The following is a 14,312-nucleotide window of genomic DNA, read 5'->3' as shown; positions in this document are numbered from 1 at the left end:
AAATCAAGTCTACTCTATGACCATCTTAGAAAGAAATAACAATATTTTCCTAAGTGTGTCATTAAAGCATGTTGCTGAACAGGTGATTTAGTACCAAACAATGTGTTACAAACCAGGAATGAGACAGACGCCAGGTAAGGTGTTACCTTTGTCCACATGGAGTGTAAGATCTACCTGAAAAGACAGAGGCTAATGAAATAAATTCATGAATGGATTATTCAAACTGCACAGGATCTGTGAGAGAAAAGAAATGGAAAGCTCTAAGCAAAATGGCAGAGTTTAGATATATTCTGATTTTAATATCTGAATTTAGACATAAGGGTCAGGAATAGCTTCTCAGAAAGTGACAGAGTGGGGGAAGCTCAAGGAGTGAGCAGAAATTCGAAGAATGGCGAAAAGATAGAACGAGGGAGGCAAAAGCAGCAGCAGAAGCGAAGCCTATTGAACAAGAGACCCCAGGACATGAACTTCAAGGAAGCCTGGCAAGAGAGGGACTGGCAGGTAAAAACGAATGAGTCGGCGGAGGTCATGACACGAGGGGTCCTATGTCCTGGAAGGGAGTGTGGACTCGTGCTCACACATTGGGCCTCACTGGAGGGTGTAGGGCCTTTTGTATCCCACCTGCACATGACTTTCCAACTCAGATCCATTCTCAGCCCATACAGGCTCTAGGCACTCAGACTATTCTCCACGAGTTCTTCCTGTCTCTTGAGTTCCTGTAAGAATCGGTGAAAATAGATGCAAAGCCAAAGACTTGAATCTACTAGAAAATCAAGTGTTAAAAGTTAGGATTTATTCATGGCATCAAAAATGAAAGGAATGGAGAAGACTATTTAAGCCAATATAAGTGTATTAGTAGTTTTTATTGTTTAATACTTATGTCTAAGAATATGGATTATAGAGATAATTTCAAAGACTATATTGGTATAAAGTATAAAATTTTATCTGATTATGAAACCAGCGTATCTAAACTTTGGGTTTTTTTCTCACATGCCAGTGGTCATCTATTTCTTTGGGAGGGGGGAGGTGTAAGTAGCTATTAAAAAGAAACTGAGACTTTGGTCTTATAGCAAAAGTTTTACCTATATTCAGTGAGTGTATTAGTAATCTCATAAAGAAGTTATCCTCTTGTAGATGAATTTGACCTTGAACATGAATAAAATTAGCTTTAGATAGACTGGTAGAAGAATAGAAGACACTGTGTATCTCATACCTTATTTGATTAGCATTCTGTCTCCACAGTTTCAAATACATAGCTACAGCTTGCAGGAGCAGTCCACTATGCTGACTGAAGCTAAAGCCTGTCACCTACCTTACATTCTAGTTGTAACTGTGGAATTAAAAGAGGAGTGAACTTACTCCTCTATTATACCTGTGTTTCCCTGTAATATGTAGCCTAGAATGCTTACAAGTCTTATGTTAGATGCTGTGGTATACCAAAGCATTAAAGAAAGAGAGAATAGCTTGTCTGGAAGACAAAGAAAGAGTGCCTGTTTCACCTAGCTGACTTGAGATGAGAAACTGACGAATGTTGGAAGACTTAGTTTTCAATCACCTGACTTCAGGCTCATCGTCTAAATCATTTCTTTGCATTCTAGGACTTAATACAATTTCAGATATCAACTTTGTATGGGGCATCAAAATTTTCTCTATGTTTTATTTCCCTTGTGTTACAAACGTTGATTTCATAAATTTTATTTGTCCTATCTTGCTTAAAAATTCTGAACTCACAGGTCCCAGCATGAACACTATTTAGTTGTTTAATACTATGAATAAAAATTTTTTTATCTTAACATCCATGCACAGTACCACATCCAAGACCCAATCCAAGAGCAACAAATATAAAGCAGGAAAGCATCCTAGCTTCCTCCCTGCCTGGAGAGGAACCGACAAGGCAGGGAATAGAGAAATGTCTTAGCAATTAAGAGCATTGGCTACCTTTCAATTCCAAGAATCCACATGGTAGCTCACAACCTTCTGTAACTCCAGTTTCAGGAAGTCCAAAACTTTTTATGGCCTTTGTGAGCACCAGGCACATGGTACACAGATATACATGTGGGTAAAACATCCATGCACATAAAATAATTTTATTTAAGTAAAAAAAAAATATATGGTCAAGGCAAAAGGAAAGTATTTTAGAGATACAAAAGAGGTGACTTGTAAACCACCACCTTTAAAAATGAGTCAATATTTGCCAGGTAAGTGAGCTAGGTAAGATTTTATGGATAAAAACCATGTGAAACATTACATCTCATGTTTGCCAAGGTTGGTAGGTAATACATAATCCTTGATAAATATAATTTTCTTCAAAGACAACTCAATGTATAATTTCTAACACCACATACACACACAAAAGAAACAATTTTTTGGGGGGGGGATGGAGGTTTCGAGACAGGGTTTCTCTGCATATCTCTGGCTGTCCTGGAACTAACTCTGTAGACCAGGCTGGCCTCGAACTCAGAAATCTGCCTGCCTCTGCCTCCCAAGTGCTGGGATTAAAGGTGTGTGCCACCACTCCCCGGCTAAGAAACAATTTCAATATTTTTATAAATTCCTTTCATTTCCACTCACCAAGCCCTGCCCCATGCCCATAGTCTGGACTTATGATGTCACATTTGAAATCTGAAACTGATTGAAATTAGTTACAAATAATAATGGTCAGAGGAATCTTTACCATACTACATATAACCATTTCAAAAATGAAAGGTACCCTAGTAATACAAAGCCCATACACAACCAAAAAGGCTCATTTACACGGATGGTGGGGCCTATTAATAAATTTCTGAAATTTTCAGCACCAGAGTCTTGACATATAGATTTTATAACTGCAATAAAAAGTTTAAAGTACTTGAAACCCCTTTGTCACCATTTTCAAAGCTTTTACATTTTTAGTACATCTCAGTACATAAATATGCAAGAATGGTTCCTCATTCTTTCTTTCCTTGGCAAATAACTTGTGATCTCCTTTATGACTTCAAAGTTCATTCTGAACAGTATAGATTTATCAAGGAGAACTTTTCCAGATCCTTCCATAGATAGATCTGGAAATGTAGAGGCAAAGGTTATCTATCATACTCAGTCTCGACAATTGATAAAAGCATCAAACATTAGCTTGCCACCTTAAATCTACTGCTAATAACAATAGAGAATCAATTGCTGGTTACAAGTAGACATCAGGTTGTTTTCTGGTTTTGTTTCCACTTCATGAACTTTTATTCACTTTATCCTGACCCAAATCCTGTAAGGTCTTTACTGTGCCAATCTCTAGTTTACAAGAGAAGAAGTGAAATCTCAATGTGTAAATGGCAAAGCTGAGATTTAACCTCAAACAGCCTGCATCCAATGTGCATGTTCTTAATTACCATTCTCATGCTTCAGCACTCACATCAGTGATACTATTCACCAAACCTCTCCCCAGTCCATAGCCACTGGCCATAACTATTTCTATTCCTAGAAATGCTCTCAAAAGCAGGGCCAGGGAATTGTTGCAGCCAATAAAGACACTTGCTGTCAAGCTTGCCAACCCATGCTCCATCTACAGAATCCACAGAGTAGAAAGACAGAACTGATTCCCATGAGTTGTCTTCTAGCCTTCCCACACAAGCACACATTCCCAAAACAAATAAATAAAAGTAATTTAATTATTTAATTTAAAATTCATCAAAAACTAGACCTAGATCACTGATAATATTATTGGGTAATTTGCTAAAAATAAGGACAACCATCTCCGAGTACCCTCAGACACTTAAAATTTTAAAGGTTTGTTTTATATTTATTATTTTATGTGTATGGATGTTTTGTCTGCATTGTGTCTATGCACCATGTGGATGCCTAGTTTCTACAGAGGACAGAAGAGAACATTGGCTCCCCTAGAACAAGAGTTACAAAGAGCTGTGAGCTTCTATATGTTTGCTGGTAATTGAACCTGGGTCCTCTGGAAGAGAAGCCAATGCTTGAACCATCAAGCCACATATCCAGCCCCAACATTTACATTTTAATGGGGTTTGATTGCAGGGGTGGGAGTGGGAGAACAAAGAATAAAAACAAAACAACACTTCTATTAATGATACATAAGTAAGGATTACATGATGGCATGGCTATAATCCCAGCATGAGGCAGGGGACCGTGACTTTGAAGACAACCTGGCTACAGGGCAAAATTTTGCCACAACAAATAAATTAAATGAATAAATCATATATGAACCAGTAGATATTTGACCTGGATACATGCATCCATCTTCAAGCCAATGAATTGTTTCAAGATCTGTAATACAATATACTAAAACAGTCACACTATGTGCAAGCATGGGACCTGATACTTTGCTCCAAGAAAACGCTGCAGCAAGGCATTTTTACAGCTAATAGGCTGACAACCCCTCTCAGGTGGAAGGGATTGAGAATTTATATTTGTGCATACAAAAATTACAATTCCACCTACAGTGACAGAATGCCAAATTACTTATTTCTTTCATTCTCTCATTCTATCTATCTATCTATCTATCTATCTATCTATCTATCTGGTTTTGTGCTGTGGTAGTTGTCAAGGTTGTGTTTTCTTCCTCCATTTTCATCTTCTTTTTCATCTTCATCTCAACTCATATTTCCTTGGTATAGTTATAGCTGTGGTCTTAGAATATATGATAATATCTGAAGCTTGATTAATGTTGCATTTCATACAACTAAAGCCAAAATGGTGAAAATAGTACTTCAATTTTCACAAAATATTCTAACTACTTATAAGAGTATAAATTTGGGTGTGGTTGTGCACTCCTTTAATCCCCAGCAAGTGAGCACCAGAGCAGCCAGGGCTACCCCAACCTACCCTGCCCTACTCTAAGAAACCACATAGACAGCTGGATGGCTGAATGGTTGGATGGTTGGATGGCTGGATGGCTGGAAGAGATGAGATAGATAGATAGATAGATAGATAGATAGATAGATAGATAGATGGATGGATGGATGGAAGGCAGGCAGGCAGGCAGGCAGGCAGGCATAGATGTAGCTACAGATCTATGAAAAGTGACTGGGGTATTTAGTTAAAAGCCCCATAAGTCAACAGCCTATCTTAGAAAGCACATTTGCAACATGGGTCTAAAAGATGGTATTTCTTTAGGGTAGCTCTCTATTTTTACCACTTGAGCTTCTCTCTACCTACCACTCTTGATGATGTTCCTATCATATATGGCACCATCACTCAACATTCCCAACTTCAGATACTCTGACCAGGCCACTATTCCACGAGTATCAATGCACTCTAGATGTAAGTTACTGCTATAGCCTACTACTGACCAGAGCTATAGTCTATTGCTCTTTTCTTCCTCCCTCCTTACATAGTATCTGGCCCATGCTCTATAAATTTACCAATCTCTGTACAAAATCAAACCTACTCTCTTAGACTGTTTTTTTTTTTTGTTTTTTGTTTTTTTTTACCATCAAACACAGCAATAAGGAGGAAAAGGCAGAAAGGGTAGTTATTTGTTACTACACTAATGTTAAGACTTGGATGTTGGCTGGAGAAATGGCTCAGTGGTTAAGAGCACTGACTGCTCTTCGAGAGGTCATGAGTTCAAATCCCAGCAACTACATGGTGGCCCACAACCATCTGTAATGGGATCTGATGCTCTCTTCTGGTGTGTCTGAGGACAGACCAGATGTATATGTATATTTTATGTATATGTACTCATATACATAAAATAAATGAACAAATCTTTATTAAAAAAAAAAGACTGGGCTGTTGAATTGTTTTAAAGTTTAATCTACTTCACCATCACTTAAGCAAAGTCTGTGAATGAAATGCAAATTCGTCCAGATTCTATTCTGTAATGTCCAGTGCCATAAAACACTTGCCATTTCCAGCAATATGGAAGGCAGACAAGTATAAGACCAATCAGTGAGATCCTGATCACAGACAGAGAGACAGAAAGTTTTTCAAAAGTGAAAAGGAAGCCATGGAGGGAAGTGGGCAGGAGGGCAAGAGGAGAGCAAAGGGGCCCAGAAGAGAGAAGAGGAGATCACCAAGAATTAATTTTATTTTAAAATATCTTAATTAAGAGCAATACTATGTGTGCTGACTTAAAAAAAAAAAAAGGAAGTTTCCAAGATCACATGAAACTGACAATCCAAAGTGAACCACATCTGAGTAGACTGCATCAGTGGGCTGTAGCTTAATCACATCCAGGCTAAAGAACTGCAAAAGCAAGAAAGCTCTGAAGTTTACAGAGAAATGGGGTATGCCCAAGTCTAATTCCTTCTTCTGTGTGTGAGCCACAGAGCCCATATTTCAGTTCCAAGCTCAGCCTCTACTTACGACTGTAACAGATGAGGGTCCTCTTCTCTACGCTTGCCTGCCTGATAATAACATGAAAAGTCAAATAATGTCCCTTGTTTTGTATTTTGTGTATAAATTATACATTGTGTTATGAAAGTAAAATAGGGCTACCTTTTTAGTAAAAATTTTAGGAGGTGTGGAATACATATACAATTTTCTTATTAAATGGAGTTATTCATTCAATCCGTATATAATAAATTCTGCAAGAGAATGCTTTATCTGTTTTTACCAATAAATATTTGAAACAAAGTAACAAGAAACTTTTCATATGTGGACCTCATCAAAACAATGAAGCAATCATTATTAGGCAAGTAGAAATGCTCATTTAAACTCTTCACTACTATCTCTCTAATCAGAATCTTTTAATCAATTTACCAAGGTTATCTGTGGATAATTAGAAACTTAGGAAATGTTTTCTATAGAGCATATCTACAAAACAAACATGAAAATCCATATTTAAGCAATTACATGCTACTTTAAAAATCACAATTTCCATCACAATTAGCCCAAATTATGAAACATATTTGTAGTTTTTAGTATTGATTTTTTTAATTTGCTTGTCGACTGTGAAATTTTGAAATCACTTAGACCATGTGAAACCACAAAAGAAAGAGCACCTTTTTATTTTTCCCAATGCACCATGTTTCTACATTGCTTACACAAGTTGTACAAGAAACACTGTTAGTTTCTATATAAAGATTTCCATAAATTTTTTATAGTTTCTATAAATGCATAAAAATTACTGGTTTCATTATAACCTGTGTTTCGGTACCAGTGGAAAGAAAAATTACCTGTGACTCGATTACCAATCCATAGATATGGGGGGTCGGGGGGGGGGGAGATGTGCACAGACCCCTCTTTCAGGACACTCTGATGCTATTTCAAAATTTATATGTGCACTTGGTGAAAAAAAACTTGTAGCATCCTCAAATCTAATCATCACTGTTAGAACAAATGGGCTATAAAAAGTGCAAAATTGTGAGAACAAAATAATTGTATATATTTTATGATAAGAAATATTGTGACTAGTAAGCTTTAAAATCATATGTAATGCCTGTTTCACTTGATATAGTACAATACTACTTATGGAAGTATCAGATAGCTTATTACATCTTTATTTCATAATATTTTATGCCATGCATCAATAACTATTATCAATTTTTACTCTGAAAAAATATGTACTGTTTTGAAGCCAATAATGGGCATTTGAGGAAACTAGCAACCATTTGCAAACATGTAAATTTAACTATTGTTTTACCCTTAATTCAATTAGTATTCATTAAAATGGTTCTAATGAAATAAAGTTTTACCAATTCTTTTCATAATTAGAAATAAACAGAGTAAACAAAATGACAAAAGTAAAAAAAATGCACCTGGTTGACTACAGAACTATAGTTTTATTCATGATTCAAAATTACTCCTGGCTTTTGTTATTCCTGTGTCTGACTGGCATGTTATCTCTGAGAGGGCTGCATTACTCTGCTTATTGTTGGAGGCTGAAAAGAATAGACTTTCCCAATTGCCCAAAGTAAGCTCAAATCCATCCTCAATTTCATAACCTTAACTCTTTAAAAATTGCCTATTTTATTATATGTTTATGAGAGAGATAATTTTTTCATCTCACAATAAGCTGTTGGAAGGATTTTTTTTTCAAAAGTACAAGATACTTTTCAAGTCAGAGCCCAACCACTGTTGACAGTTTAGTATTTAAACTATTAAGGTTTAACAAAAGCAGATGAGTAAGTAACATGAACTCTGAAAAGCCCTTGTTTATCCCGATTTTTGTTGTTTGTTTTGCTCTTTTAAAAAATATAGGCACTGTACATCTTCCAGGAATTAACAAAGCCTCTATTTTTAGGCCTAAAAATAGCAGGCTTACTAGACTTTTAGTGAAATATTGAGTGCTACAGTGATTTAATGGTTTTAAACCATAGATGTCATTGTGGTCTGACTGTGTCACAGACAAGTTAAAGGAGGAAAAAAATGGAGCCCAGAGAAATCACTTTGTCAGTAATTACAATCAAGAGCCCTAAAACGTGGCGCAGGCTGCTCATTACTTCTTCTTTCTGTATCAAGACCCTTATTTACATTTCAGATTACATTTTTTATGAAACAGTAAGATCTATCAGAGCTGAGAGGACCGAAATAATGAGGGGAAAACATTTTAATAAAACGTGTTGGGTCTGCATTACTTCCGTGACAGAAAGAAAGGCTTCTTCTATAGTGATGGATCATTTATTCTGCTTCTAAACGAGAAGCAAAAAGATGAAACTGATGAACTTTTACTGCCCATTTGTCTTTAGCAGACAATTAAGACAGAGAAGATCAAAATGGATTATCATACCATGCAGACAACTGGCCCAACAGTAATACATCTCTGAGACCACAGATTTGTAACTCTCTTTTATCCCTCCCCTTTCTTCTTACTTCTTTTTCCACTCTAAAGGCAGTGCTAGCTTTGTGGCTCAAGGAGAGCCAAAAGGCTGGTCATCATTATTCAGTCACAGATGTCAATCTAACCTCCCTTTTTTCTCAGTTTCTAAAGCAGTGAGGCACAATAATTTGTGACAGATTCTTTTACTGTAAGGTACAAAGAACACACAGAATAAAACATCTAGCATCAGCCAGCGTCTCTGATCAAGTGTGAGGGAACATGGAAAATACACTATATGTAAAAACAAGCTATGGTAGTTTAGGCGAATGAGGAGAGAAAACTGAAGAGAGAGGGTATGGGGAGGAGGGAACCAGAGTGTTCACACCCACCCACACAGTAATAAGCACTATATTGGATGGAGAATTATCTTAAATATTCCTTAAGGACTACAACATAAATGTTTTAATATCTGAAATGCTGTAGTTAAAGCTTACACATAATGCAAATATTTCCAAGAATCTTTTATAATGGTATATGGGAGAGACAGATAACCTGAATAGTATACAGGAGAGACATAATTTGGTTTACTCAAACAAGTGATATGAACAAAGCCTATGAATTTAAAATATAATGATTTTTAAAGGCAAATAAAAATAAGCATTCCTCATTCTCTTTCATAGTAGATATGATTCTCCAAGTACATTTTTAGGAAATTGAAAATAATATCTTCAAAAAAACAAATAGAAATGTCTCATTTCCTGAGTTGTTTTGAGTCAAGAAGGAAAAGTATACATCTTAAAAGTTTGAGAAGATGCTAAACAAGACTATGTTGTGCACATTCTTGTAGGTTTCCCTCAACCCACAGGTCTGGGTCTCAGATCCAACACTGTGTCACTCCTCCAAACAAAGGAGTCAGACACCTCTATACTATGAGCACCTTTAAAGATAACCACAGCTACTACTCATAAATGCTTATTATAATTTTAATCATACAGGAAGTGTGTGTAAGGCCATCTATTGACAAGGATTAAGGACTAAATTTACTACACAGTTAATATTATATTAGTCAGCTGGACTCCACATGCAATGACAGTGCAGAAAACAGTCTAGATTTCTCTGTGGATACTCATATGCATATATAGCACCTATACTCAGATACCCTCTTCAAACACATGATACACACATGTACTCAGAAGAAATGAACACAGATGCTAAAACTCCTGATTGTTCCAGTAGTTTCTTCTGAGTAGTAAAATACTGGAATGGTTTATATTTTCTTTATGCTTCTTAAGCTTTACTTTGGCTTGACCTCTACTTTCTAGAATTTTGTTACAAACGTAATACCTATGCAATTTCTAAAGTTATATACTTTAAAAAAAATTATGTCATTCAACTTCTTTCAGAAACAGTAAGGAACTCTTTAAAGGACTAGACCAAGATGGTAACCATGTTGTTCTAAGCTTTTTCCTACAGAACAGTCTCTCCCTGGATAATGCACATCAGGAGTCATAAAGGTTACTTACCTATTTAAAAACAATCATTAATCATTAATTAATCTTAAGAACAATCATTTCCTTAAGAGCTACGACCATCAGTGAATTACAAACAATAGTTTTTCATCCTATAGATAATTACTTAAAGGAAGATGTTCAATAATTTTATTAAAGTTCTATAATCTTTGGATTGTATTATTTAACTGAAAGGACTTAATCTCAAAGCAACTTAAAGCACAATTAAAAATTTAGCTATACTAGTAGAAGATGAAGGAGAGGTGAGGTAAGATTTTAATTTATTCTTAAATCGTATTTTAATCTTGAGGTCAGACACAGAGTAACGTAGGTCAGCTCTCCTAGATGCTTATCTCACAAAGCCTGATTATAAAACATGCCACTGAATAGCTAACATGCCTGGTCACACTGTCACCCCTGTTTTCAAAAAGACCATAAGACACCTTGCTCTCTCTATGACAGGCCACAATACAAAGATGCTACCACTGCCCTGAATGGTTCTTTCCCAGGATCTTTACCTCACTCAAGGACTTGTAACAGAAAACCTTGAATGAATGCATCAGGAACAAGCTTTGTGTACAATATTGTACTTGTGTGAAAGCTCTGATAAAGTTGTCAAAGATAAAGTGTGATAGCACTGTTGTTAATGATGCTTTTTTAATATTTAAAAAGTATGTCAAATTGCAAATTTGAACTAAAAATGCAATGAGCCAAATAAAGCTACAAAGTGCCTACAGTATTCCTTGGGGTAGAAAATGGAGAATCAATGTATAACCTGGAACCAGCTATAAAAAGAAAAGAGACATGAGACTGTCAGCACTGTTGTTGTTTGCAAAGTGCTGGAACTTTGAAAAGTGAAGGAACCACCTTGGATAGCATCAACACTCCCTCTCATGGGCAACACTACTTTCTCCCTAAAAATACCTTCTTATTCCAGGATGACAACAGACAATGTCATCTCTATTCCAAATCATTTTAAACCTCCCTCCTTTTTCGGTCAGACTGCTTGACTACTCAAATAGTATATTTAAAAACAAAAACAAAAAACACTTCAGTTTACAGGCATTTCTGAAAGAATTTCCTACTAACTCATAGGCAGCAACACACCTAACATACGATATCTTTTGCTTAGTTGTACACATAGCCCTCTGAAGGAAAGAGCCCAAATCTAGCATTAATATTTTCAATCCCACTTCACTGTGCTTTACTTTTTGTCTTTGGTTCCTAATTACCATTCTATTCCTTTCTAAAACTTCATTTATCTCTTTCAGTTAAAAAGAACAGTAATAATATGTTGAACAACTCTGAAATAAATTTTGTCATGTAAAAAATTAATTACGCATTCCAAACCTGGTCACTGTAGTCCTCCGGGAATTGCCTCTGCACCTCAGGATCTGTAAATAATTGACAGATAATATTAATTGGCTTTGGATTAGTGAGCAAGCAGAGGATCACACATTAATATTTGATCAGAAGATGATAGCAGCCCTGGCAGGGGATCCAAGGGGGGCAGCTGAGGCTGCTATGCTGATGAGCACAAGGAAGGCCTCAGCAAGGCACTCCCATTGCCCTCCTCCAGAAATACAAAACAGAAAAATTTTAAAGGCCTGATGCTTCTGTTAACTTTAGACTATTACCTAATGTGAAAACCTTGCCAGCTGCAAATTGCCCTCAATATTTTTTCCAAAGAAAATGAGTCTTAAACCTGCTTGACTTTTCTCCTCTAATCAGCAGCCTCCTTTTCATCGTTACAGATGTTGGCCTGATAAACCTTAAGTACCAGACACTGACTCGGAAGAAAAGGACAGCAAGGGAAGAATTCTTTCAAGGAACAAATGTAAAAGTCAGCACTTTGGAAAATAAAACATATCCTTCCCCGAGTGCTTTTGAAAACAAAGCCACAACTAGGGAAGTTTCCTTCAAAACAAAACCAGCACTTTTGGTCTGTCCATATAAAATCAAATATTATAAGAAGTGACATAATTAGGCTTGGGTAAAAAGTATAAAATATAAAGGTGAAAATATCTCTTCTGACCACCTCTGTAGTTACTAAAGGGGTCAGAGTTCATTCTTAAGTTGTAACTAAGATAATGCTAAGTTTAGTTGACACAAACATGTACCATGCAAAAGCTAATAGCATTCCAACTACAACCCATTAGGAAAGCATATAAGCTTTTCAGAAACAAAAAGATTTGGAGACTGGAGAGATGGCTCAGCAGTTAAGAACACTTACTGCTGCTCTTCCAGAGGTTCTGAGTTCAACTTCCAGCAAACAAATAGTGACTCACAACTATCTGCAATGGGATCCAATACTCTCTTCTGGTATGTCTGAAGACAGCTACAGTGTGATGGTGTGTGTGTGTGTATGTGTGTGTGTGTGTGTGTGTGTGTGTGTGTGTAATCAACATATAATTTTAAAAACGGAAAAAAAAAGAAAAAGATTTGGCTCCTTAGAGATATGCTGCAAAGAAATGGGACAGAATAGTGTATATATGTGGAGAATCATCTATCAATACAAAAGGCAATGTTTGGTGATCTCCCAGTTAACAATAATCTCACAGTAATCTCACAGTACACACTGCTTGTTTTTCATTTGTGTCTTTAAAAGTTACACTAAAATGCCAATTGACTTCCCTATGAACATGAATCCTTGCAAAGGGTCAAATCTTCCAAAGCACAATTAATTCTTCAGTGAAGAAAGACCAAAAATAGATGGGTGAACTAAATTAGCTACTTTTAAATTTTTGAAATAGGTTTAAAAATCACAAAAGCTATTGGATTTTTTTCTAAGACTAGGATTACCCCAAAGAACAGAAATACTCACAAATACTGAAAGTATTGTTTCCCATATAGGTAGTAGTACATAATATAGACTATTTTGGGCCTCTTTAAGTGTGTTGTGCTTAGCTTTGCAATGAATGGCTACTACTACAGGAAACCATGACCAACGAAAACACAAAATTTGGATCCCAATCCAAACAGAGACAACTCCCACACATAAGGCTCAGGGAACATTGCAGAAAAGTGGGCTGAAAGATTCTAAGGGCTGTGAGACTGTGTCTCCTAGTAACCCCAGAAGGTACACCCATAGAGTCTCACCAACATGACTGCCTAAACATGAGCTGAATATGTACAACAACCAATAGGCATGCCAAAGTGAATGAGGGAAATGCCACAAGCCTCAACCCTACCAAAGAATTACACACAACTAAGGAATGCTGGGAATGGGAGAAAGTCTTCCACAGGGAAGAGCACAGCAACAGGATATCCAATGCTAAGTGATGAGTCCTGAAAACATACATACAAGTAACATTATGCAGATAGAGCACATTATATTTAGGAATATATATATATATATATATATATATATATATATAGAGAGAGAGAGAGAGAGAGAGAGAGAGAGAGAGAGAGAGAGAACATACGCATATAACAACAGTTAATGAAAAAAAGAGTCCATGAATTTGAGAGAACAAGAAACAGTATATGGGAGGATTTGGAGGAAGAAAAGGGAATGAGGAAATGATGTAATTAAATTATCTCAGAAATAAAAGAATAAAAATGAAATTTTAAAAAAGACAAGTGAAAATCACATTCTCTCTTACCTTGGCCTTCAACTAGGGAGACTAATGATATGTCTAGGTTGTGAGCTGGAGAGTTCTAGAGTAATGCTCCCTGCAGCACCACTGGAAGCTCCCCTCCTGAGCCAGATAGCAAAAGCATTGGCTGTCTCTAACCTGCAGGCTTGACCCATACAGGATTCTGTTCTCTTGAGATAGGAGGTCAGAGGGCACTAGCTAAGCTGGCAGGCAAAGTCTAGATTTAGTATGTCTTATCTAAAATGCTTGGGACCAGAGTGTTAAAGATTTGTGAGGTTTTCATATTTTTGGAATATTTGTATTGACTTTATGGGTTGAACATTCTTCACCTAAAATGGCAACATCTGATGTTGGAGTATTTCAGATCCAAACATGTTCAAACTGTGTGGCTCTAACATGGAAAAGTTAGCAGCAAGATGTGACAGACAGCCAAAGAAACCTGGTGGCAGGAGGAGGAGAAGGAAGGAGGAGGAGGAGGAGGAGGAGGAGGAGGAGGAGGAGGAG

The 14,312-nt window shown here is 36.5% G+C and overlaps 1 protein-coding gene across 3 annotated transcripts in view; it reads right to left on the bottom strand.

Annotated features, from left to right (window-relative positions):
- The window catches only part of Dennd1a (DENN domain containing 1A), a 473,969-nt gene that overhangs the window by 338,258 nt on the left and 121,399 nt on the right, over positions 1–14,312 (bottom strand). For all 3 annotated transcript variants that reach the window (XM_028754699.1, XM_028754700.1, XM_028754698.1), the window contains one exon: positions 11,560–11,603. In XM_028754699.1, coding sequence (XP_028610532.1) covers positions 11,560–11,603 — 44 coding nt within the window. The remainder of the gene's footprint in view (positions 1–11,559; positions 11,604–14,312) is intronic.

The sequence above is a fragment of the Grammomys surdaster genome, unplaced genomic scaffold, assembly GCF_004785775.1.
Source record: "Grammomys surdaster isolate TR1022 unplaced genomic scaffold, NIH_TR_1.0 126035, whole genome shotgun sequence".
NCBI lineage: Eukaryota > Metazoa > Chordata > Mammalia > Rodentia > Muridae > Grammomys > Grammomys surdaster.
Note: the sequence above shows the minus strand (reverse complement) of the source record. Positions and strands in the feature narration are given on the sequence as shown.